This window comes from Pelophylax lessonae (genome assembly GCF_965119305.1).
Source record: "Pelophylax lessonae genome assembly, chromosome: 3".
In the NCBI taxonomy this organism is placed as follows: Eukaryota; Metazoa; Chordata; class Amphibia; order Anura; family Ranidae; genus Pelophylax; species Pelophylax lessonae.
Window position 1 is genome coordinate 97,987,508 of NC_138770.1, and position 24,351 is coordinate 98,011,858.

The following is a 24,351-nucleotide window of genomic DNA, read 5'->3' on the forward strand; positions in this document are numbered from 1 at the left end:
CAGAAATAATCTTCTATGGCTCCTGAATTCATCTGTGACTTCATCCACAGACTCCTCATAAGTTTGTAGGTAGATCTTCACCCCCAAGGTTTAACAGTCCTTGTTAAATCCTCTCCAAGACAGGTGTATTCACCAACTCCCTCTCTTTGGCGTGAAGATCTACCTACAAACGTATGGGGAGTCTGTGGATGCTTACAACAGCTGCTTTAATTCCTATAGTTTTCTCCAAAGAAAAAAACACCTGTAACCGCTTGAAGTATTAACTAGAGTTGGGCTTTATTTTATTTCTTACATAAAAACTACGTCTGTCTAAGACTCTTCGTTCCACAGGGTGACAATACTGCTTCCATTGTCCCCTCCAGGCCTCCTCTATGAATAACACATTTTCATGTCTTGCAGTCACTCTGAAAACTCACTTGCAGCACTTGTACAAATTTGCGTCCTGGTGAAGTCACAAGGAGAGAATCTTGTCAAAGTTTGAGTTCTCATCATAAACACTCATACTGTGTTTTAGAACCTTTAATCCTTACCAATAAGAAGACCAGTAAGATGAACCCTGATGAGGAGGGTTTCTTAGAACCCCCAAAATGCATTGGTTTGTACTTTTTGGTTGTCATTTGGTAAAAATGTAAAACATCTGGTTCTCAACCATGGAAATGATGCTCCTTTTTTTTTTTCCTTCTTATGAACTAGGAAAGTATCTGGCAGTAAAAGCCAATTCTGAAATTACACGATAAGTATTCCTTAAACAAGGATTTTTTTGTTATAATTGACAAACATATAAACAAGTGCGGAAAACATGAGTGCTAGCTTAACCACTACTGGACCGGAAGATTTTCCCCCCTAATGACAAGGCCATTTTTTGCGATTCGGCACTGCGTTTCTTTAACTGACAATTGCACGGTCGTGCGACGCTGTATCCACATAAAATTGATGTTTTTTTTTCCCCCCCACAAATAGAGCTTTCTTTTAAACACAAAAATACTGTGTAATCGGGCCCATACCCCTGAATAATATACAAAACATAAGGGGAAAGAGAAAAGTGGGGCTTTACAGGCCAATGGGAGGAGAGGGATCACACCAAAACCAAGATATATAAAAGATACATTTTATTTTACAACTTTAAAAAGAACATGGGCAAAAGCGTGCATGTTACCAGAGAACACAAGAATAACATAATGAAAGAAAAAGTTAAAACCAGATAAAGGCAGGCTTGACAGCGTGGGACATATGTAAGGCTTACTAGCGGCCCGGTACATGCTGGTACCCCCTCTTCCTTAAATTTATTGGATGCTATGATATTGTGAAGTACCTGCCTGGGGCAAGCTATATACTGCATATAGGCTGTAACTGTTTGGCATATCTATTCATAACAAATATCGTCTCCTTTGCCCTAATCGACTGGTCATTGAGGATTAACCGAATATATGAAGTGCTGCCTCTAGAGACCTGACTTCTGGACCCCCTAGATAACTGGCTGCAGCCCTTTTTGTTTCTTCTATTTGGCTGTGACGAGATACTATCCACTTGAATATATTAAGTGGTGCCCCGGCTTGGAGTAGGGAGATGGACTTACACTTATATATAATATGGGAGTAGTTATGAGCTTCAGATGTCAAATACGATAACAAAGTCTACTCTTTTTCTGGATTGCGTCCTACCAAGGTCTGCCACCCCCTGAGTCACAAAAGGAAATATCGGTCTGTTATGGTCTCTCTGGCCCTGAGGAAGCCTTGAGCGAAACACGTCGGCTTGCTGGGGACCTTCATTGACCGTGCTCCATCTGAGACCTATATACCATACAGGCTATTGGTTTTCCCTTTATTGGGATATATTTCTACCTTGTTGACTTTGTTCATATATCTGGTTTTAACTTTTTCTTTCATTATGTTATTCTTGTGTTCTCTGGTAACATGCACGCTTTTGCCCATGTTCTTTTTAAAGTTGTAAAATAAAATGTATCTTTTATATATCTTGGTTTTGGTGTGATCCTTCTCCTCCCATTGGCCTGTAAAGCCCCACTTTTCTCTTTCCCCTTATGTTTTGTAGAGCTTTCTTTTGGTGGTATTTGATCACCTGTGCGAATTTCATTTTTTTTGCGCTATAAACAAGAGCAACAATTCTGAAAAAAACAAACAAAGTTTTCCACTTTCTGCTATATAACATTCCCAATAAAAAGAATGTTAAAATCTAATTTTTTCATCATTTTAGGCCAATTTGTATTCTGCTACATATTTTTGGTAAAAAAAATCCCAATAAGCGTATTTTGATTGGTTTACGCAAATTTTATTGCGTCTACAAACTAAGGGAAAGGTTTATGTCATTTATATTTATTTTTTTACTAGTATTGGCGGCGATCTGCGATTTTTAGTGGGACTGCGACATTGCGGCGGACAGATCGGACACCCAACTGACATTTTTGACACTTTTGAGGGGGGGACCAGTGACATTACTACAGTAATCAGTGCTAAAAAGATGCACTGTTACTGTACTAATGACACTGGCAGGGAAGGGGTTAACACCAGGGGCGATCAAAGCTTTAAATGTATGCCTAGGAGGTGTTTTCTAACTGTGGGGGGATGGGCTTATGGAATCAAAACAGGGACTTGTGTTTCTAAATAGGAGGTACATAGGAGCTCTGTGTTAATTGCTGACAGAACAATGGTCTGCTGTGTTTACGTTCAACAACGTTTTGTCTCCACGGGGGAGCGATCGCAGGTGCATGGCAGCAATCGCGGCCGCCGGCCCCACAGATCAGCTTCCCCGCCACGCGCACCCCCATGATCGTTCTTGCGAAGCAACATATGGTGGCAGGTCGGCAAGTGGTTTAACTGGATTTAAACATAAAAGCAAACATTTATTATATTGCGGCTTACTAATTCTTAGATGTGGTGGCTGCATTCGTTTTCCCTTTCAGGCTTTCTTTCCTTTATTTTCACCTGGTGATCCAGCCTGTAAGCCTGCTGTTTTTCAACAGAACAAGCTGTCCTCCAAATTTATCAGTTAAAGTGATTTTAAAGGCATTTTTCTTAAAATAACAAACATGTTATGCTTACCTGATCTGTGCAGTTGGTTTTGCACAGAGCAGCCTCAACCCTCCTCTTCTCGGGTCCCCCCGCTGGTGTTCCTGGCCCCTCCCTGCTGCTGAGTGCCCCCAGAGCAAGCAGCCTGCTATGAGGGCACCCAAGCAGGCTCCCGAGCCGCTGCTCTGCATGTTCATTCACACATAGACCCCGCCCACTCTCTCTCTTCACTGGCTCACTGGCTGTAATTGGCATCAGCCAGAGCCAATGTCTCCCACTGCTGTTTTAGCCAATGAGGAGGGAGTCCCTGGAGAGCCGAGGCTGTTCTGCACATCACTGAATCAGGATAGGGCTTAGGTAAGTATTAGGGGGGCTGGGGGTGCTGCAACCAGAAGTTTTTTTTTTTTTTCACCTTCATGAATAGAATGCATTAAAGTAAAAAAAAAAACCCTTAAGCCTTTAGAACCACTTTACCATTACCATTTACCACTGACAAGGGTGCTTAAAATGATCAGCTTTTATTAATTTATGTACAGCATCTTGTAAAACCTTTATCGCAAAAGAAAGAAAACTATTGCTGTACCTGCTTGTGTAACTGCAGCGTGAGCTGGAGTTTGGCTTCAGTGTGTTAGTGTATCTAAATCTTCTAGTACATCTAACACTCTTGTCTCCCCAGAGTAACAATGCTGCTGTCTGCTGTGCCCCCTGTGCTCCTTCATCCAGAGTGGGGACACTCTAATGCAGGAGGTGTGTTACTGGCCAGATCACCAGGTGAAAACAGAGGTTAAAAAAAGGCTTGTTCTGATGTGCGGCTCCTGGAATCTTCTGCTCTTAGAACGGCCACCTGTTCATGTTTTCCCAATCACAGCGGCACTTGCATCACATGAATGAATAAATGATAGCCCATGAACACCTTTGGCCACTAATATCTCACGCACGTTGGTGGCACTAACACTCAGGGCCAGGACAAGGGGTGGGCGGGCGGGTAGGTTGCCCTGGGCACAATGGTTTATTGCAGGGATGAGGGGCGCCTTGACCCTAACCCTAGGGGAAGGGGGGCGCAGTTTGGCATCCTTGCCCTGGGCGCTGGATGAACTTGCCCCCGCACTGCTCACACAGCCAGCAAGCAAGGAAATCTCTACAGGTTTAGTCCTTACCTACTACTTAGCCTTAGTGGCCCCAGCTGGAAGTGCGTTAAGCTGTAAATTCAGGGCTAACAGTTGTAACAGTATCTATTCAAATCTACACTGCTTCCAGTTCTCTCACTCACTATAATTGATCAAAACAAAATTTAAAGTGGTGGTAAACCCTCACATATACCCAGTGAAGTGACTATACTCAGGTGATACACAGGGATTAAACAAATCCTCCTACATTGGTTGTACCTGTTTATCTTCAGCCTTTTCTTCGCTACAAAGTGCAGCATTTATAGATCTTGTCTGGAATGCCAGAAAAAAAGGGGGCAGAGAGCTGAATTACACTCTGCAGAGCTCAATGAGAGGAGCTCTGAGAGCTGATTGGAGGGAAGGGACACACCCTCCTTTACACAGCACACAGGGACAGAGCTGAGGCTGTCAATCAGCTGGAGATCTCTCCCCTGTCACCTTTTTTCTCTTGGTGTCAGTAAAACTTGTTAGAAGTGACTGATAGCAAAGGAACGAAGCAGCAGGCAGAAAGTACACTTAGTGCTCTGGACAAGTACACACTATAGAGCAGCCTTCTCAACCTTTTCAACACAGAGGAACCCTTGAAATAAATTTCTGGTCTCAGGGAACCCCTGCTAAAAATTAAAACTCTACAACTCATGATACTTTAGTGTGACAGTCAGTGGGAAGAATGCTCCTTACTCTTGTCACCATTGGGAAGAATTACCCCCCTTACAGAGAACTAAAAGGAACGATGGTGTCATTGGGAACTTATTGGAGAGGCAGAAATTGCCTATTGTGCAAGGAACCCCTAGCAACCTCAAGAGGAACCCTAGTTGAGAAACCCTGCTATAGAGGGATATGCTCTGTTCATATTTCATGCCTGAGGTTTAAAACCCTGTTAAGGAGCACTTGACCAGCAAGTAGCTAACATGAAGCTTTACTCAACTGTCAGTGAAACTACTACAACATTCAACTGTCACTCCTCATAATTCCAAAACCTTATCAAAACATACCTAAAGACACGTATACAAAATACAAAATCCCTATAAAGAATTCTAGTAAAGGGGAGCTCCACATAAAAGGGGAAGCTCTGCTTGTCTGCCTCCTCCCCCCCCCCCCCTCCACTGCCACATTTGGAACGTTTTAGGGGGTGAGGGTGGAGCGGTACCTGGTTTGACAGGTACCTGCTCCCACTTCAGCTCAGTTTGCCGCAACAAAGTGAGCCAGAAGTTGCCCCCCCCCCCCCACAGCTGGCCCAATCACAGAGCAAGCATGATTCACGCATGTGCAGTAGGGATCCGGCTGTGAAGCTGCAAGGCTTTACTGCCGGTTTCCCTTAGCTAAGATGGCAGCACCAGCAACCGAGAGCCGCTTCAAGAATTGGCTCCGGTAAGAACACCGCTGGATGCCTGGACTGGTAAGTGCCCTAATAGTAAAAGTCAGCAGCTATAGTATTTATTTATTTATTTATTTATTTATTTTGGGGGGGGGAGGGCAGAAGTCCTTTTTAAGACGCATTTTTCTTTATGCACTATTAGGTCCTTTTCTACCATTAATTTTATGTGCTGTCATCTGTGTTTCTGGAGTCAGCATTGCGCTCAAGAGTCAAATAGCACACATATGGAGGAGTATATTATCTTCAGTACCTGCCACACTAGGTACCAGCAAAACTCTGACGTAGACAGGAGTTGAGTTGGGAATTATATCAGGGAGAACTCAGAACTCAGCCCACCAGGCTTATCTAATGACGTTTCTCTAATGATTTTAGGTAGACTAACCTTTTAGTGTATATTTTTAATGGGTCTTTAAATAGACACTGCCACCTCTCCCATTTAGGACAGTGACATTGCCTTTGTAAAGCCCACCTCTGACCATGTGGTACTCACCTGTTCAGTAATCCTCAACTGCTCCTTCTTCTGTAGCTTCCTCTGCAAAATACCCAGTGTTTTTGGATAAAAAGAATCATGAGACCTCATCCCATAGTGCAGTGCTTGGGCTTAGTGGCCAATCACTAGACCCAAGCACTGTCACGTGAAGGAAGGGGTAATTCCATTGTTTCTTCTGAGTTCCAAAACCATTTGCATTTAGTTGGGGAGCTCTGGAAAGGTCTATATAATATGGTCAGGGGTTGGGCTTTACAGACTTTGCTCTAAATGGCAGTGCTGTATTTTGGCCTAGGCCAACAAGGCCCAGGCCTAGGGCGGCACTTTGCAGGGGTGCAGCAAAAAATCTGCCCCCCTCCACCTGAGACTCTATTGGCCATTGGTTGCTAGAGCTGCCTCTCTCATTCCCCCCTCTGTCTCTCTCTCACCCCCCCCTCTCTCTCTCTCACCCCCAATCTCTTATCCCCCTCTCTCTCATCTCTCTCATCCCCCCCCTCTCTCTCTCTCTCTCATCTCCCCTCTCTTATCCCCCTCTCTCTCATCTCTCTCACCCCCCTCTCTCTCTCTCTCATCCCCCCTCTCTTATCCCCCTCTCTCTCATCCCCCCTCTCTCTCATCCCCCCTCTCTCTCACCCCCCTCTCTCTCTCATCCCCACCTCTCTCTCTTATCCCCCCTCTCTCTCTCTTATCCCCCCTCTCTCTCTCCCATCCCCCCTCTCTCTCTCATCCCCTCTCTCTTTCTCTCACCCCCCCTCTCTCTCTCATCCCCCCTCTCTCGTCTCCTCTCACCCGCCCCCCTCTCTCTCTCCCACACACACCCCACCTCTCGTGAAATCTCAGGGGTTCATGCTGGGACTTGTAGTCCTTCAATTTTGGAGGGAGTCACATCCGTTAAAGAAGGAGTGGGGCAAATTTACATAGGAGGGGAGAGCGCCCAATTTTAATCTTGCCTAGGGCAGCACAAAACCAAAATACACCACTGCTAAATGGGCAAGGTGACGGGTTCTCTTTACATTTTAGCTGGGATATGTTCTAAATTTTGAGACCAACTACAGATTGACTAACTTCCATTGGGACCTGCACAGTACCCTGATACTATTTATTCAGATAAATCCTACCCAAATGTAATTCAATTATTTAAGCATTTATGCTTTGATAAAGAAAGCAGCTTCTCAAAGAAACGGACATGGAAAAGAAAACTGTCATGAGAGAAACACATGATCTGCTTGCTCGTTCCAGATGATGTGAATTTTTTCAAGCTGGGGGGCTAGCATGACAAACAGGCATCTGCCATTTTCTAAAGAAGGTCATCAGTAGTATACTTATTATTTATTTTTATTGAGACAGATTCCCTTTGAATGAAATCTTCCCACCACCTATTTCTGCATGACATTAGAACATTGCTTTTACCCATAGAGGTTTAACTTCTTTGTCAAAACAATACATAACCAAGGAGTAATCGTATAAAGCTATAAGTGATCAGCAATATAAAAACAGGCATCTATGAACTGTTACAAAATACAAGCAGAGTTAATATTTTTTTAAGCTCAGGTGCCTTGCCCTTATGCTACCCTAGGAAATCCCTGACACCCAAGGACAGTCCGTAAAAATGAATAATTAGAATGGACGATGTCTTTTCAAAAGAATGCCTCCAATCTACCAACTCCTTCCATTAACAGGTATGATCCACTATATTATCAAATTAATTTGGGCTTGCCTCCAAATGAGTTGAGGGGATTCTACTGAAAAGTACTTTTAATACTACAGCTTACATAGACAATTGTGCCAACTTTGTGATAACAGTTTGAAAGGCACTCCTCTCTTTATACCTCTGTGTACAAAGCCAGCTCCATTAACCACTTAAGCCCCGGAAGATTTTACCCCCATTCCGACCAGGGGGTATTTTGCGATTCGGCACTGCGTGAACTTAACGGACAATTGCGCGGTCGTGCGACGCTGTACCTAAACAAATTTGGCGTCCTTTTTTTCCCACAAACAGAGCTTTCTTTTGGTGGTATTTGATCACCTGTGCGATTTTTTGATCACGCGCTATAAACAAAAAAAGAGCGTCACTTTTGCAAAAATAGCAATATTTTTCACATTTTTTTATATGAAATTCCCCCCCAAAAAAATGTAAAAATCAAAATTTTTTTACATTTTCGGCCAATTTGTTTTATGCTACATATGTTTGGTAAAAAAAATCGCAAAAAGCGTATTTTGATTGGTTTGCGCAAAAGTTATCGCGTTTACTAACAAAGGGAAAGATTTTTGTCATTTTTGTTGTTTTTTTTTTAAACGCGTAATGGCGGCGATCTGCGATTTTTTTTGCGGTACTGCGACATTGGGGCGGACAGATCGGACCCTTGACTGACATTTGTGACACTTTTGGGGTTACCAGTGACCTTTCTACAGTAATCAGTGCTATACATATGCACTGTTACTGTAAAAATACACTGGTAGTGAAGGGGTTAACTTTATTTGGGAGGGAGGGGCTGTGTGTATCCCTAGGGGCGTGCTTTCTACTGTGATTGGCTGTGGCTTGAGCTGTAAGGACACTGATCAACGGATCTACATACTAGATCCGTGTGATCAGTGTCTTTACAGCGAGGAGAATGACAGGCGGCTTTGTTTACACAAGCTGCCTGCCTTTCTCCCTCTCCCCCGCCGATCGCCGAGTGACCGGCGGACATCGGGTCCGCTGGTCACACGCGCGGGGGGGTCTGTGACCACGCTGGAGCGCGCCTCCGGCGGCGTGCGCTCGCTCCCTAGACCCTCACAAGCTAGTGACGTAGCCCTACGTCACTTTGCCTGTGAGGGGCTGACTGCCGACGTAGATCGGCGTTAGGCAGTCGGCAAGTGGTTAAGACAAGGTTTCATGAGTTTGGTGTCATGGAACCCAAGAAGCCTACACAGATCCCTGACCTCAATCCTACTGAACACCATTGGGATGAATTGGAATGCTGATTGTGAGCCAGATCTGCTTGTCCTACAACACTACCTGACCTAACAAATGCTCTTTAAGCTATTAAGGCACGCATTCCATATATAGAGGAACCTGAGAAGGCTGCACAGAGCCTTGACCTCAACCCTATCGAACACCTTTGGGATAAATTGGAATGCTGATTGTGAGCCAGGTCTTCTTGTCCTACATCAGTGAACTTTACAAATGCTCTTTTAGCCATATAAATACTAATTTCCCCAGGCACATTCCAAAATGTTGTGGAAAGGTTTCCAAGAAGAGTGGACAGCCGCAGACAGGGGCAACATGGTTTTGGAATTTAATGCCAAGCAAGTTCATGTACGTTTAATAGTCAGGTGTCCACAAATCTTTTTAGTGTATAATACAATTTGGAAAATGCCTTTTAATAATCCAAGCAAGTATACCAAGTATACAAAAATCGGTGGAAATGCAAAAACCGGCAATAAGAATCAGATAAAAGAAAATTAAATGTTTATAAATGACTTCTATTTCATTAAAATGTTGAAGATATTGTGCTCACTGTTATGGAATAGGTGACTTAATGAAGAACATGATGGTATATGATTTACATAGTTACAGTTTCTTGAAGATCTAAAATTCCCGTCCAGCGATTTATGTCCATTTGTTGCTCAGTACCATTATTTCATTGTTTATAGATAGCCAGTGACCTTAATTTCCAGTCAGCTTGGTTGTACATTAAAAAGCCTTATTTAGCCAATACAAAATCTGCTTCCAGTTTTACATTCAATTTGAGATGACAGATTGTCCTTTTTGCCCCGGAGGTCCTGGCAATCCACGAGGCCCAGGAAGGCCAGCTTCTCCTTTAGCTCCCTTTGGTCCTGGAAATCCTATTCCAGGGTGTCCTGGAAGTCCCGTTACTCCAGGGAGACCTGGAGGTCCTTTGTCACCTGGAAGACCTTCAGGTCCAGGAGACCCAGCATCACCTTTTGTTCCTTTTTGGCCTTTTGGACCTGGTGGGCCCATACTGCCCTTTTCCCCTTTAACACCAGAACTGCCTTTAATTCCAATAGAACCCTTTTCTCCAACAGATCCAGGATCGCCTGCTAAACCCCTCGGTCCTTGAGGTCCTGGAACACCTAGTTCACCTGTGTCACCTTTGTCTCCCCTCAGACCTATAGGTCCTTTGGTACCTACATCGCCTTTAAATCCTCTTGGACCCGGTGGACCTGGTGAACCTATTGAAAAGAGGATAATATTTGTTAGATAAACTTAATTTCTAACATACTTTTTTTATGAACTGAAACCAACTTGTTGCCCCTTTGAAGACAGCAACATGGGCTTTTACAGACATAAGATATGAGCACGTGTTCACTTTAACATTTACAGTATGTATAAAAGGTAGTAAAGGGAAGGTAAGGGAGGTCTTGGGACTTTAAATAAACCCCGAGTGTGACCTACGTATGATTCAACAGAACATATAAGATAATAAAAGACACAAAAGTGTATGTGTAACATTTATACACCATTACACAATTACTTTTCTGCTTAATTTATGTATAAAAGTGGAAATAAAATAGACTCCTCCACCCTTTCTGATGAATAGCCAAAAAAATATGAAGACTTATCATCCACGTACCTTTTACTAAAGTTGGTCACTTTCAAGGCTTCCGCTGGATACTCTCCATTGCCTTCAGTTCTGAGCCATGGTTGAGGCAAAGGATCTATGAGGAGGTAGAGGCACTGGTTGGCTTCTGAAGCAGAAGCAGCTAAAAGGTGCCTTTGTTCAGATTCAGCCCCTAGTCAAAGCTCAGACCTGAAAGTATACTTTAACCACTTAAGCCCCGTAAGATTTTACCCCCTTCCTGACCAGGGCCTATTTTGCGAGACTTTAACGGACAATTGCGCGGTCGTGCGACACTGTACCTAAACAAATTTGGCGTCCTTTTTTTCCCACAAACAGAGCTTTCTTTTGGTGGTATTTGATCACTTGTGTGATTTTTTGATCATGCGCTATAAACAAAAAAAGAGCGTAAATTTTGCAAAAAATAACAGTATTTTTCAAATTTTTTTATATGAAATTCCCCCCCCCCCCAAAAAAAAATGTAAAAATCAAAATTTTTTAACATTTTAGGCCAATTTGTTTTATGCTACATATTTTTGGTAAAAAAAATCGCAAAAAGCGTATTTTGATTGGTTTGCGCAAAAGTTATTGCGTTTACTAACTAAGGGAAAGATTTTTGTCACTTTTGTTGTTTTTTTTTAGCGCGTAATGGCGGCGATCTGCGATTTTTTTTTTTGTGGGATTGCGACATTGCGGCGGACAGATCAGACCCTTGACTGACATTTTTGACACTTTTGGGGTTACCAGTGACATTACTTCAGTAATCAGTGCTATACATATGCACTGTTACTGTAAAAATGACACTGGAAGTGAAGGGGTTAACTTTTTTTGATAGGGAGGGGATAAGTGTGTCCCTAGGGGCGTGTTTCTAACTGTGATTGGCTGTGGCTTGAGCTGTAAGAGCAGTGATCAATGGTCCTACATAGTAGAACCGTATGATCACCATTCTTACACAGGGGAGAATGACAGGCGGCTTTGTTTACATTAGCCGCCTGCCTTTCTCCCGGTGTAACGGACGATCACGAGTGCCCGGCACATCGGGTCCACCGGGCACATGCGCGGGGGGGTCTGTGACCGAGCGGGAGCGCGCATTCGGCGGTGCGAGCTCGCTCCCCAGAGCCTCACAGGCTAGCGACGTAGACCTACGTCGCTTTGCCTGTGAGGGACTGACTGCCGACGTAAATATACTGACGGCAGTCGGCAAGTGGTTAAGTATTCTGTGATGGAACTCGAAATAAGACCAGTCTTGGTAAAACGTAAGTAGTTGAAGGACCTCACTTTTATTTTTAAACTAACCAGTAGCATGGGGGCATGTGAACTTTAATTCTAGTTTTAGGTTTTTAACATTATTCTATCTCTCTGCTTGATTAAATTGTATTGTATTGTTGTATTAAAACCCAAATTGTATCTAAACCTAAAAACAAAAAAATGAATACATTGCAGCCTAGCTGCATTTATATGGTATAGCATATGGTGGCATAGATATGGTGACTGCAATTATGTTTGTTTTTTGAGGCTAAATACTTATTCTGCAAGTACTAAAAAAGCCTGTTGACCTGCTAGCAATCTTGTGTACTTGTACATTCCTGTGCACTGAGATCGTAAATGGTTTGTAAAATCAAAGGTTTTTTTTTATCTTTATGCAATTCTTAATGCAGCCCCCCCCCCCTCAGCCCCCCTAATACTTACCTGAGCCCTCTCTCTATCCAACAATGTCCACGAGTGCCTCGGCCGCCTGGGACTCTTTCTCCTGATTGGCTGAGACACAGCAGCAGCACCATTGGCTCCTGCTACTGTCAATCAAACTCAGTTAGTCAATCAGGAGAGAGAGATGGGGTGGGGCCGAACGGCAGCTCCGTGTCTGAATAGATACACGGAGCTGCAGCTTGGCTCGGGTGCCCCCATAGCAAGCTGCTTGCTGTGGGGGCACTTAACAGGAGGGAGGGGCCAGGAGCTTAAGCCAGGGACCCGAGGAGAGGAGGATCTGGGATGCTCTGTGCAAAACCATTGCACAGGGGAGGTAAATATAACATGTTTGTTATCTTAATAGAAAAAAAAAAATAAGACTTTACAATCACTTCAAATAATGGTGTCAGCTTTCCCATTGTAGCTCCCTCCTAGTTAGGCTGCTAAGGTAGTTTTTGGCTCCTGCTGTAACCAGAGAAGCAGTAATTGTTTGATCTGGTCTGTTCAAAGATTCACAGGCTGGGAGCTTGATTGCTTCCCCGGCCTCTAGAAGAAGTTTCCAGAGCTTAGGGAGGGAGAATCCAAGGACCAACCTGAATATTGAGAAGAACCTAGCCAATCACTGAGGTTGTCTGCCCGTTGGTGGCTTGGATGCTGTTAAATAGTCTGGAGCCCTGAGGAGATTGTGTTTTTCCCTCCTGAGGGTATGGATGAGTGGGCTGGGAGAAGGGGGCTGCTTGCACCTGGTGACCCTGGGACTGGATGCAGGCGTTCTTTACAAGAGGCTGCACCTATAGACTCATCTTGTTCTAGTAGTCTGTGATGTAGAGCCTCCCTCCTAGCTGTACCTGTTCTAAAGCTACTTCATGGTCCCCAGTCATGAAACTATGTAGCTGTACCTGTGCTTAAAGAGGAGTTCCAGCCATAAAAAAAATTTTTCAATAAAAATACCCCCGGCTAGTACATTCCACAATGGATAGCGTCTGTACTGTCCCGGGTCACACTTACCTTTTAGTAGAAATACTTACCTTTAAAATTTCTTCTCCAGCGTTGCCATCTCGGATGTGGGCAGCTGAAGCCAGCGCGTCCTCTTCTGCGTCCTCTTCCGCATCCTCTTCTCCCAGAATGCGCCTGCACCAGCCCCACTCGTCACTTCCGGTGCGACGCACCGGAAATGACGAGCGGGGCCGGTGCAGGTGCATTGATTCCTGGGAGCGATGACGTTCAGCTCCCAGGAATCAACGCAAAGAGGAAGTGACGGCGCAGGCCACGGCCGCAGAGGGAGGAAGTGCAAGAAAGGTGAGTATATTTTTCTTCAATAACAAGGTAAGTAAACAAAAAAAAAATTGTAACTATCCATTTCTTTTTCAGGTGACAAATAGGAAGCGGATGGCCCAAAATCGATTATGTTGATTTTGTGGCTGGAACTCCGCTTTAAGGTTAAGCTACTTCATGGTCCCCAGCCGTAAACATAGCTAACTTTACCTGTTTTTAAAGCTACTTTGTGGTCCCCAACCATGAACATATCTAGCTGTACCTGTGCTAAACCTACTTCATGGTCCCCAACTGTGAATATATCTAACTTTACCTGTGCTAATGCTACTTCAAGGTCCCCAGCCGTGTACATATCTAACAGTACTTGTGCTAACGCTACTTCATTGTCTCCAGCCATGAACCTATATAGCTGTACCGGTGCTAAAGCTATTTCATGGTCCCCAGCTGTGGACATATCTAGCTGTAGCTGTGCTGTAGCTGTAGCTTGGTGATCCACCGCTTTCCATCCCGCCTACTTTGCTAAGCAACATTGGACTCCAGCTGTCCTGAGTGTTTTTTGAGAGCATTGTCTCCATTAGCCCTTCCTTCTTTTGTACCTGAAATACGTGCATCTCTAGAATTCCTTTCTGTGAACATACAGCAGCAATTGGGGTCATAACGTATTCCTTGTTTTTAAAAGCAGCAAGCTATTTGTTTGTCAATATGAAAACCAACCATAAAAATTCCAGCATTATCCCTGATGAAGATGTAAAATAACCTTGAAACGCGTCGGATATCTAGTCTGGTCTGGATGGTTGAGTTATATCATCTTGTACACATTATTGCTTGCTCAAACTGTTTTTATGAGATACATTTTTTTTGCATATTTATCATTGTACTTATGTTTGTATAATAAAATAAACATTTTAATATTATTCTTAGAAATTTTCAATTGTGCCTAAAAAGTCCCACCCCCAGGGGAATCCACATTGTTGAATTACAATTTCTGGGATGTGGCACACTTTTTGAGGTTCTCAGCGGCAACACACATAGATCAGCCATGAACCTATATAGCTGTACCGGTGCTAAAGCTATTTCATGGTCCCCAGCTGTGGACATATCTAGCTGTAGCTGTGCTAAAGCGAGTTCATGGTCCCCATCCATGAACCTATATAGCTGTACCGGTGCTAAAGCTATTTCATGGTCCCCAGCTGTGGACATATCTAGCTGTAGCTGTGCTAAAGCGAGTTCATGGTCCCCATCCATGAACCTATATAGCTGTACCGGTGCTAAAGCTATTTCATGGTCCCCAGCTGTGGACATATTTAGCTCTAGCTGTGCTAAAGCGAGTTCATGGTCCCCATCCATGAACCTATATAGCTGTAGCTGTGCTAAAGCTAGTTCATGGTCCCCATGTGTGAACCTATGGACTGTCCCAGTCTCGCTATCTACCTGTTCTGCAAAACTATCTTATGGTTCCCAGCTGTGAGTGAAAGACTGTTTTGCTTCTGTTACTAAGAGAGAGAAGTGCCCTCTGTAGAACTGTGCTCCAAGAGTTTTGGAGTATCTCACATCATCCCTAATCCCTTCCCAGGTTTCTACAAGCAATAAAATAGAAAACGACAAACCCCTAGACCAGTGATGGCGAACCTTGGCACCCCAGATGTTTTGAAACGACATTTCCCATGATGCTCATGCACTCTGTAGTGTAGGTGAGCATCATGGGAAATGTAGTTCCAAAACATCTGGGGTGCCAAGGTTCGCCATCACTGCCCTAGACTGTTCAATGAGCTGGAGTGAAATTTTTTTTTTTGGGTTTAGATACATGTTAAATTCCTGACCTGACACACCTGTTATATTTTTTTTTTCTTTGCACAGCTTTTACTTCTGTTGTGCTGGATGCCATCAGTTTCCCATAAAAATTCCCCATAAAGTGTAACTGAATGTGTTTTATCCATCAGGGTATCTGCCGCGTGGAAATAATCCTCATTCTCTGCTCTCCGTCAGCCTTTGTGTGATGTCAGACTTGGCCACAGTTCATCCCACCGGCGGTGGAACAGAATGAAGAGTGACATATACAACTTGTGAAGTCCATCTCTGAGTCACTCAGAGGGGTTTATTGCTGTGTGGCTCAGCTATTCTGTTTTCTTTAGAGACTTCCCAGCTCCTTGTTATTCGCTTTTTTCGATGTACACAGCTAAAGTCTGCTTCCCGCATGTAGTAAAGTGGGAAAGTTTTGCAAAACATCATAAAGATGTCTATTTTTATAAGCCGTTATGTTCAACTCAGCAAGATAAACACAGAAGTAAGAGAAAAAAAAGCCATGCCGGAAGGCGGAGAAGAAGATGAACATCCAAAAACAAACAAGCAAAAAAATATATATACAGTACATTCGGTAAGTATTCACAACGCTTCACTTTTTCCACAGTTTGTTATGTTACAGCCTTATTCCAAAATTGAATAAATTCATTATGTTCCTCAAAATTCTACAAACAATACCCCATAATGACAATGTGAAAGAAGTTTTTTTTTTTAAATCTTTGCAAATTTATTAACCACTTAAGCCCCGGAAGATTTTACCCCCTTCCTGCCCAGGGCCTTTTTTGTGATTCGGCACTGCGTGATTTTAACGGACAATTGCGCGGTCGTGCAATGCTGTATGTAAACGAATTTGACATCCTTTTTTTCCCACAAACAGAGCTTTCTTTTGGTGGTATTTGATCACCTGTGTGATTTTTACTTTTTGCGCTATAAACAAAAAAAGAGCGTCAATTTTGCAAAAATAACAATATTTTTCAAATTTTTTTATATGAAATTCCCCCCCCCCAAAAAATGTAAAAATCAAAATTTTTTAACATTTTTGGCCAATATGTTTTCTGCTACATATGTTTGGTAAAACAAAAAAAATCGCAAAAAGCGTATTTTGATTGGTTTGCACAAAAGTTATTGCGTTTACTAACTAAGGGAAGGATTTCTGTCATTTTTGGTGTTTTTTTTTTAACGCGTAATGGCGGCGATCTGCGATTTTTTTTGCAGTACTGCGATATTGCGGCGGACAGATCGGACCCTTGACTGACATTTTTGACACTTTTGGGGTTACCAGTGACATTTCTACAGTAATCAGTGCTATACATATGCACTGTTACTGTAAAATGACACTGGTAGTGAAGGGGTTAACTTTTTTTTGAGAGGGAGGGGTGGTGTGTGTCCCTAGGGGCGTGATTCTAACTGTGATTGGCTGTGGCTTGAGCTGTAGGAACAGTGATCAACAGTCCTACATAGTAGAACCGTATGATCACTGTTTCTACACAGGGGAGAATGACAGGCGGCTTGTTTACATTAGCCGCCTGCCTTTCTCCCTCTCCACCCGATGATCGCGAGTGACCAGCAGACATCGGGTCCGCCGGTCACACGCGTGGGGGAGTCCGTGACCGCGCGGGAGCGGGAGCACGCCTCCGACGGCGCGCGCTCGCTCCCCAGAGCCTCACAGGCTAGTGACGTACCCATACGTCACTTTGCCTGTGAGGGGCTGACCGCCGCAGTATATGTACTTGCGGCGGTCGGCAAGTGGTTAAAATAGATACCCCATCACACATATTGCTGAAGTCATGGTTTACATTCTCAATACATAAACATCACTCATGATATCCATGCATAGTTCTAGTAATTGGTGGCTATCAAAAAAATGTAGACTTGTGTTTCTGCTTTCAACACGTTTCGCAGCGCCTGCTTCTTCAGGAAGAACAGGAGGTTATCCCCTTGTCTGGAACAGCATCAACATGTATATAATACACGTATCACATTTTAAAGGAAGAACATCCTCTAACCGAAATTCCACTCTGAATCTCACATCCTTGATGCTTGATGTTGCCATCAAGCATGTGAGGCTCAGAGAGGAATTTACGCATGATGGAACGGAGGATCATAGGAGGGGATATGGTATGTAGAGCTGCTGGCCTGGTTCCCATCTTGATTTTAGATCCAGTCTTTCCCCCTGGTACAAGGCCCAACATCTGGATGCATCCATGACTGAGGATGTTTTCTCTGTCTTCTTTTAAAATGTGATGGTATTACACACATGTTGACACTAAAATTATGATTTTGCTACAAAACATGGCAAAGTTATATACAAAAGAAATAGCGAATGTAATAGAAAAAATTGTGCTTTTTTTACCTCTTGCCGACCTTATACTGCATATATGTACATGGTCCGATCTGTCCGCCGCAATGTCGCAGTCCCGCAATAAAAAAAATCGCAGATCGCCGCCATTACTTGTTAAAAAAAAAAACACCAAAAATGACAGAAATGTTTCCCTTAGTTAGTAAACGCAATAACTTTTGCGCAAACCAATCAAAATATGCTTATTGCGATTTTTTTTTACCAAAAATATGTAGCAGAAAACAAATTGGCCAAAAATGATAAAAAATTTTGATTTTTACATTTTTTTTTGGGGGGGGGGGGATTTCATATAAAAAAATGTGAAAAAATATTGTTATTTTTTCAAAATTGTCGCTTTTTTTTGTTTATAGCGCAAAAAGTAAAAATCACATAGGTGATCAAATACCACCAAAAGAAAGCTCTGTTTGTGGTATAAAAAGGACGTAAATTTAGTTTGGGTATGGCATTGCATGACCGCGCAATTGTCAGTTAAAGTCGCACAGTGCCGAATCGCAAAAAGTGGCCTGGACGTAAGACAGCAAAATCTTCCGGTGGTAAAGTGGTTAAAATGGATTTGAACTGTTATAAAAAATTTGAATATTTTTATAAATTAAAAAAAAAAAAATAGTTATGCAGGTATTTTTATGGTGAAGTATAATATTGGAGGATGTGGTGCCTGTGAAAAGGGCAGATGCTAAAATGCACAAACCCCTTTTTCTCCATTCTTGTGATGGCAAATAAACAGACCGATTATTAGAAATGTAAAAATACCTCTGGTCCATAGGCGGTGTACAGGTGTGAAAGATGAACTGGTTACACTACATAAACATTTCATCCATGATGTTGTAATATATTGTGGTGTGCGTGACAAGGGGTCATGTGTTCAGGTTGCAGATTGAGAATTTTATGTTCCATGCTGGAGGTTACAGTGTGTGGCATTGCTTTACATCTGTGCTGTGTTTGTGGAATTCTTTACCGACATTTGAATACATTCTGAAAAGTGGAATAACAAAATACACGCTGATAGTTTATATAGCGTGAATGTTACATCACCCTTTTAAAAGCACAGATTTGCAATCTGGCCGGTAATAGCAAAAATACTGGAAAAGCTAAAGGTCAGCTCAAAGTGAACCTGTCAAGTACGTTGAAAGTCAAAACATTTTTGCTCAGTTGTTGAGTTGAATAGATTAGCCACTTTACCCCCAGCCCTATTTCGGACACTTTTTGTTTACAAGTTAAAATCAGTATTTTTTCCTAGAAAACTACTTAGAACCCCCAAACATTATATATATTTTTTAGCAAAGACTCTGGAGAATAAAATGTCGGTCATTGCAATATTTTTTGTCACGCGGTATTTGCGCAGCGGTCTTTAAAACGCCATTTTTTTGAAAAAATTTTGAAAAATCACATTTCACTGCATTTAAAAAATACTAAACAGTAAAGTTAGCCCATTTTTTTGTATATTGTGAAAGATGATGTCACGCCGAGTAAATAGATACCCAACATGTTACAATTTAAAATTGCGCCCCCCCGTGGGATGGCAACAAACTACGGTCAATAGAGATCTCAATCGGCGACGCTTTAAATTTATTTAACGGTTACCACTTTAGAGTTAGAGTGTAGCTCTTTTTTTTAACTTATTGCCCACGCTCTGGCGATTGCGGCGATACCTCACATGTGTGGTTTGAACAGCGATTTCATTCGCGGCTCGACTTCCGTATACGTTTTTTTTGTTCGCGAGCTAACGGTGACGGGGGCGGCTAAAATTTTTTTTTTTCCTATTTATTTTATTTTTTTTTTAACTTTATCTTAACTTTATTACAGGTTTTTTAAAAAAAAAAAAAATCTGATCACTTTTATTGCTGTAACAAGCAATGTAAACATCCCTTGTGACACCAATATGTAGTGACAGGTACTCTTTATGGAGGGATCGAGGGTCTAAAAGACCCCACACCCCTCCACTACACTTCCATGTATGCAAAACGCCGAAAACGGCGTTTTTGCATACAGCCGTTTTTTTAATTTGCCGCTTTTTGCAGCACAGTAACCCGGAAGTGACGTCATGGACGCCGCCTCTGTGTTACGTCATCGGAGACCCGATCGAAGCCGTTTCCGGCATTGATTGGGACTCCATCCAGCCGGCGGACGTGCCAACTGGGTGCTCGGGGCTCCCGGTGGGACGGCAGCCCCGAGCAAAGTCACGGAAGGCGGCGGGAGGGGGGGGGACGTCCCCTCCCGCTCACCCGGGTAACGATCGAGCGGCTCCCGAGCCGCATCGGTCGTCACAGACGGAAAGCCGACCGTTGGCTGTAAACCACGGTACCGGGATGATGCCTCTAGCTAGAGGCATCATCCTGGTGTACCCCCGCAAAGTCTGCCGATGTAAATATACGTCAATATTCGGTAAGTGGTTAGAGAATGGTTAAAACTCTGCCAAGTACTTCTCACTGGGGAGATTGTTCTTCACTTCTGTTTCTAGATACAACAGGAAGCCCTGAAACAATCTTAAAGCCCTACTCCACACATTTTTTTTACAAAAATCACCCTCCACACTGCAAAGGATAATTGTTCGTTATGTCCAAGGAGGCACAGAAAGGGCATAAATACCAACCTACTCCTGGGTCCAGCAAGGTCTCTCCACTGCTATGACCAGTCCCCCCCACTGCTCTAAAGCTGCAACCAAATCAAAACCAAATCTCAAGGTAACAGCGCATAGAGTCTCAGGATGAAGATATTATGGACTTCAGGTCTGAACTTGCCCAATCTTGTAAGACCAATAGGAGAAATACTCAAAAGCCACCAGAAAGTGTTATATAATAATGATAATAATATTCCCCTGCAATGGAAATGGTAGTAACCAATGGATAACCGCTGGGCTTGTGGGATCATGAACAAAAAAAGTCACAGTCACAGAAATGTGGTATTCTGAATAAGTATATTCAGTTAATTGCAAACCATTACAAAAGCAGTAGCGATGTCCTTATGTTAAAAGCTGACGTGCTGCCTTGGCGGCCTCATGGTGTTTGGTTGAGCCATAGTAGTATACCACAGTAACTGTCCCTTGGAGGGTGGCTAATCCTGTAGGGGACAATCGCCAGGTGTACCCCGTGAAAGGGTGGCAGAGGCCAAGAAAAATACTGGGTGTTGATGATGTAGACGCCGATGGAGAAGAGCTAATCTAGAATCGCATCTTTGTAGGTTGCGTCACTGGAAGCTGCGCCACCAGAAGTATAGTTCATATTCCTATCGCACACCTTCCTAGTTTGTAGGCTCATGTGTATTGGGTGCTGAAGCAATCACCAGTTGGCAACTGGATTAGTTACAAGTAAATACATATTCGCCAAGGATCTTGCAAAAGCAGTCCAAAAAACTTTATTCAAGATACGATCATATCAAAAATTAGTGCAACGTTTCGGAGCCGCACAGGACCCCTTCGTCAGACCCCTTCGTCATCACATGCCTGACGAAGGGGTCCTGTGAGGCTCCGAAACGTTGCACTAATTTTTGATGTGATCGTATCTTGAATAAAGTTTTTTGGACTGCTTTTGCAAGATCCTTGGTGTGCTGGCGAATATGTATTTACTATTTACGCGTCACCAGAAGTGACGTGCCACCAACACTCTGAGCGCTGACAGGTATAGCCGCAGGCATCTCAGATCTCCAAGACGACGTGTTTCGATGCATGTCCCCTTTATCAAGTCCTCTAGGGCTTGAGGACTTTTTAGTCTTCTGTGACTAAAAAAGTATGCAGGATTAAATATTAAAAGAAAGCCTTGTTTATCCCTTTAGAATTGGTATTGTTCTATGTATATAGGCCCATAGCTGAAATTTTAAAGTGCCACTGGAGCCAACCTATTTACCTAAAATGTATTTAAAGTGTAAGTTCACCCTCAGGAAGATTTCTTCTTTTCAACCTACTGTACTCTATCTATGGAGGAGCCACATTGTCACCTTTAGTCGCTTCCTTGATTTGGACTACAAACACCTCCTACTCTACTCACCTCGATTATTAAGGGGTTGCTTTGTAGTACACAGGAGATAGCTGGTAAAGCTGATTACATATTTGGAAATTTTAGTTCAGTGCTTAGGATGTTACAAGGACACTAGAATACTAGTAGAATCAACAGCATTTCTGTACTTGTCTTGGTGGCATCTAAAAATTGGTAAACTGCAACATACTACATTTTTTTGTTCTTGAGTTTAGATATTAAACAAAAATGAACCCAAGAACATTGTAGTTTCCTTTTAAGGTGAGGGATTCATTTTGAAAGTTGAAAAAGATGTTGGCTTGTTTACCGAGTCTTGGCATCTGCTTTATGTTTTGGAAAAAACAAGATGATCGTTTTCACCTCTAACCTTACAGCTCTTTACAGGTCCAGTAGAATGTTCCCATGAAAGTTAGGATTTTTATTATATCTACAGGGTGTTTATGTAACATCTTCCTCCTAAGCTTTAAAATCAGTGTTCACAGACTCCTTGAACGTTGTAAAATTTGTTTAACAAGGCTGTTTTGAAGGAGTCTGTATTGTCAAACATAATTTTGTAGAAAAAAAACATTTCAATACATCTTAGAGACTCAAAATCTATTTTTCACTATGTTCGCACTTTACTTGTTACGGTTTTTATAAATGAATTCTTGTGTGGAAATCTGATGCAAGGTTTTTGTCATTGGAGATCCTGCCAATAGCTGCACTTTCTGTTTTAGGGCTCATTTACCCTAGTGGTTGGGGGAAAAGGAGAGTGATAAAAATGACCCCCTAAAGTGGTTCTTCACTCTTGACAAATACTGTAGCTGCTGACTTTTAATATTAGGACACTTACCTGTCCAGGGATCCAGTGCAATCCTCCCCCAGGCCAATTCTTCACTAGCCTTCAAGTCCCTGGCGCCGGTATCTTTAGTGTGGAAAGCCGGCTGTAACAGCTTCACAGCCGGCTTCCTACTGCACTTTGTGAATGGTACTGCAGCCTTGTGGAACCTGTGACTTGTTCAGAAAGTTCCGGGAAAGCTGGCCATGGAAGAGGGTACCTGTCAAAACTAGGTAGCCACTCCGCCCAACAAAAATGATATGCCAAATGTTGTAGAGGAGGTTTACCCTTTTAGGTAAAGTTGGGTAAAGTTCCGCTTTAAGCTGCAAAGGCAGCTGGGATGCTTTGGTTGGTGCTGTGTTAAATATACCTTCTGTGGTGGACAGTACTGCCGCCAAACACAACTAATTTAAATGCTTTCTATTACCCATGGTAAAACCATTAAAAAACCTACTCAACTTTAAAAAAAAGGGCATTTAGGAGGTGGAAGTATCGGTTTCTGAATGCCTTTTGAGCAGTCACTTTTTAAAAAGCGATAATCGGCAGGTTCCTTTTCAGAGAGCAACACAGGCATTAACTGTGCCCTAATCTTATACTGTACACTAGTAGATTTTCAAACGAACGTTCTTATGAATATTCATGCAAAAATTATTTTCACATTGGTCAACTACACAAATGTTGATTGAAAATGTATTCTGATTTTAACATTCAATTTTGGATTGAATGGACTTTCCTAAACAAAAAACACATACACTGTTAGTCATTCATATAAGAAACATTTTCCAACCTGCTCCTTCGAATTTTTCATCACATTGGTTGAAAGTGAACATTGATTTGACCGTACTAATGGTTAGTAAATCAAACAAATGTTCTTCAAATGAAAAATGTCAAATGAAATTCTACTAGTGTATAGCCAACTTTAGGCTGGCAATGCTAAGCCACTGCCTCTCAATTAGATTGTCAGCCTGCCACAAATGCTCCTCAGCTGGCCTATTTCATAGACTTGATAGGCAGCTCGATGGGTAATATGAAAAACAGATGTTGGAATTACATAAAATTTAAACACTATGTATGCTGCCAAAACTGCTAAGCTGACAGTAAGACTGTAATTCAAATTGCAACAATTTGATTATATAATATATAAATCATTAGATGAATCATACCAGCTCACTAGTATCAGCGCTAGACATCCAAAAGCTGGCCAGGACACAAGGAAAATTTGGGTCATCCACACCTCACAGGGCCAGAAATGGTGAAGGGTAGATAACTGGACCTATAACAGTAGACGTTCTAAATTGGGTAGCAAAAAATAGCTTTTATTGTCATATTTGTCTGTATTTAAGGCCAGCTTGCCGGCCTGCTCCCTACCAACCAGCTATTGGAGGGGACCCCTCACACTGCATCTGACAAAAAATCCCAAGCAAAACCCTGGTGATAAATATTGCATGTTTTTTGCTTTATGTTCAATTTGTGAATTGGAAAAAAGAGCTTACTGCATGATCTTTGTGTGAAATTTACTGGCACATATTTTATTTTTCTTTAATATCACATAATCCTTATTTTTTTGTGAATTGGAAGATTTTTTTACCGCATGCAATAATTTATGCAAATGAGTCACGTGACCGTATTATAGTAAATCTTAACAGTTAGTGAATCTATCCCATTATCTACAAAACAAATCATTTAAATCTATAAATTCTTCTCTTTGAAGGAATTCTGATGCTTGATTCTTCTTTTTGGGGATACATACAATATACAGGACTGCACAGTATTTTAAGTTATACTGTACCGCTGCAGATTTTCCTGTATTTTCATTGTAATGTTGATTAT

At 42.4% G+C, this 24,351-nt stretch overlaps 1 protein-coding gene across 2 annotated transcripts in view; it reads right to left on the bottom strand.

Annotated features, from left to right (window-relative positions):
• Nucleotides 1-9,717: 9,717 nt before the first annotated feature.
• Nucleotides 9,718-24,351, bottom strand: part of SCARA3 (scavenger receptor class A member 3) — a 58,999-nt gene continuing 44,365 nt past the window's right edge. For both annotated transcript variants that reach the window (XM_082252568.1, XM_082252567.1), the window contains exon 6: nt 9,718-10,230. In XM_082252568.1, the coding sequence (XP_082108694.1) occupies nt 9,779-10,230 (452 nt within the window). In that variant the 3' untranslated portion in view covers nt 9,718-9,778. The remainder of the gene's footprint in view (nt 10,231-24,351) is intronic.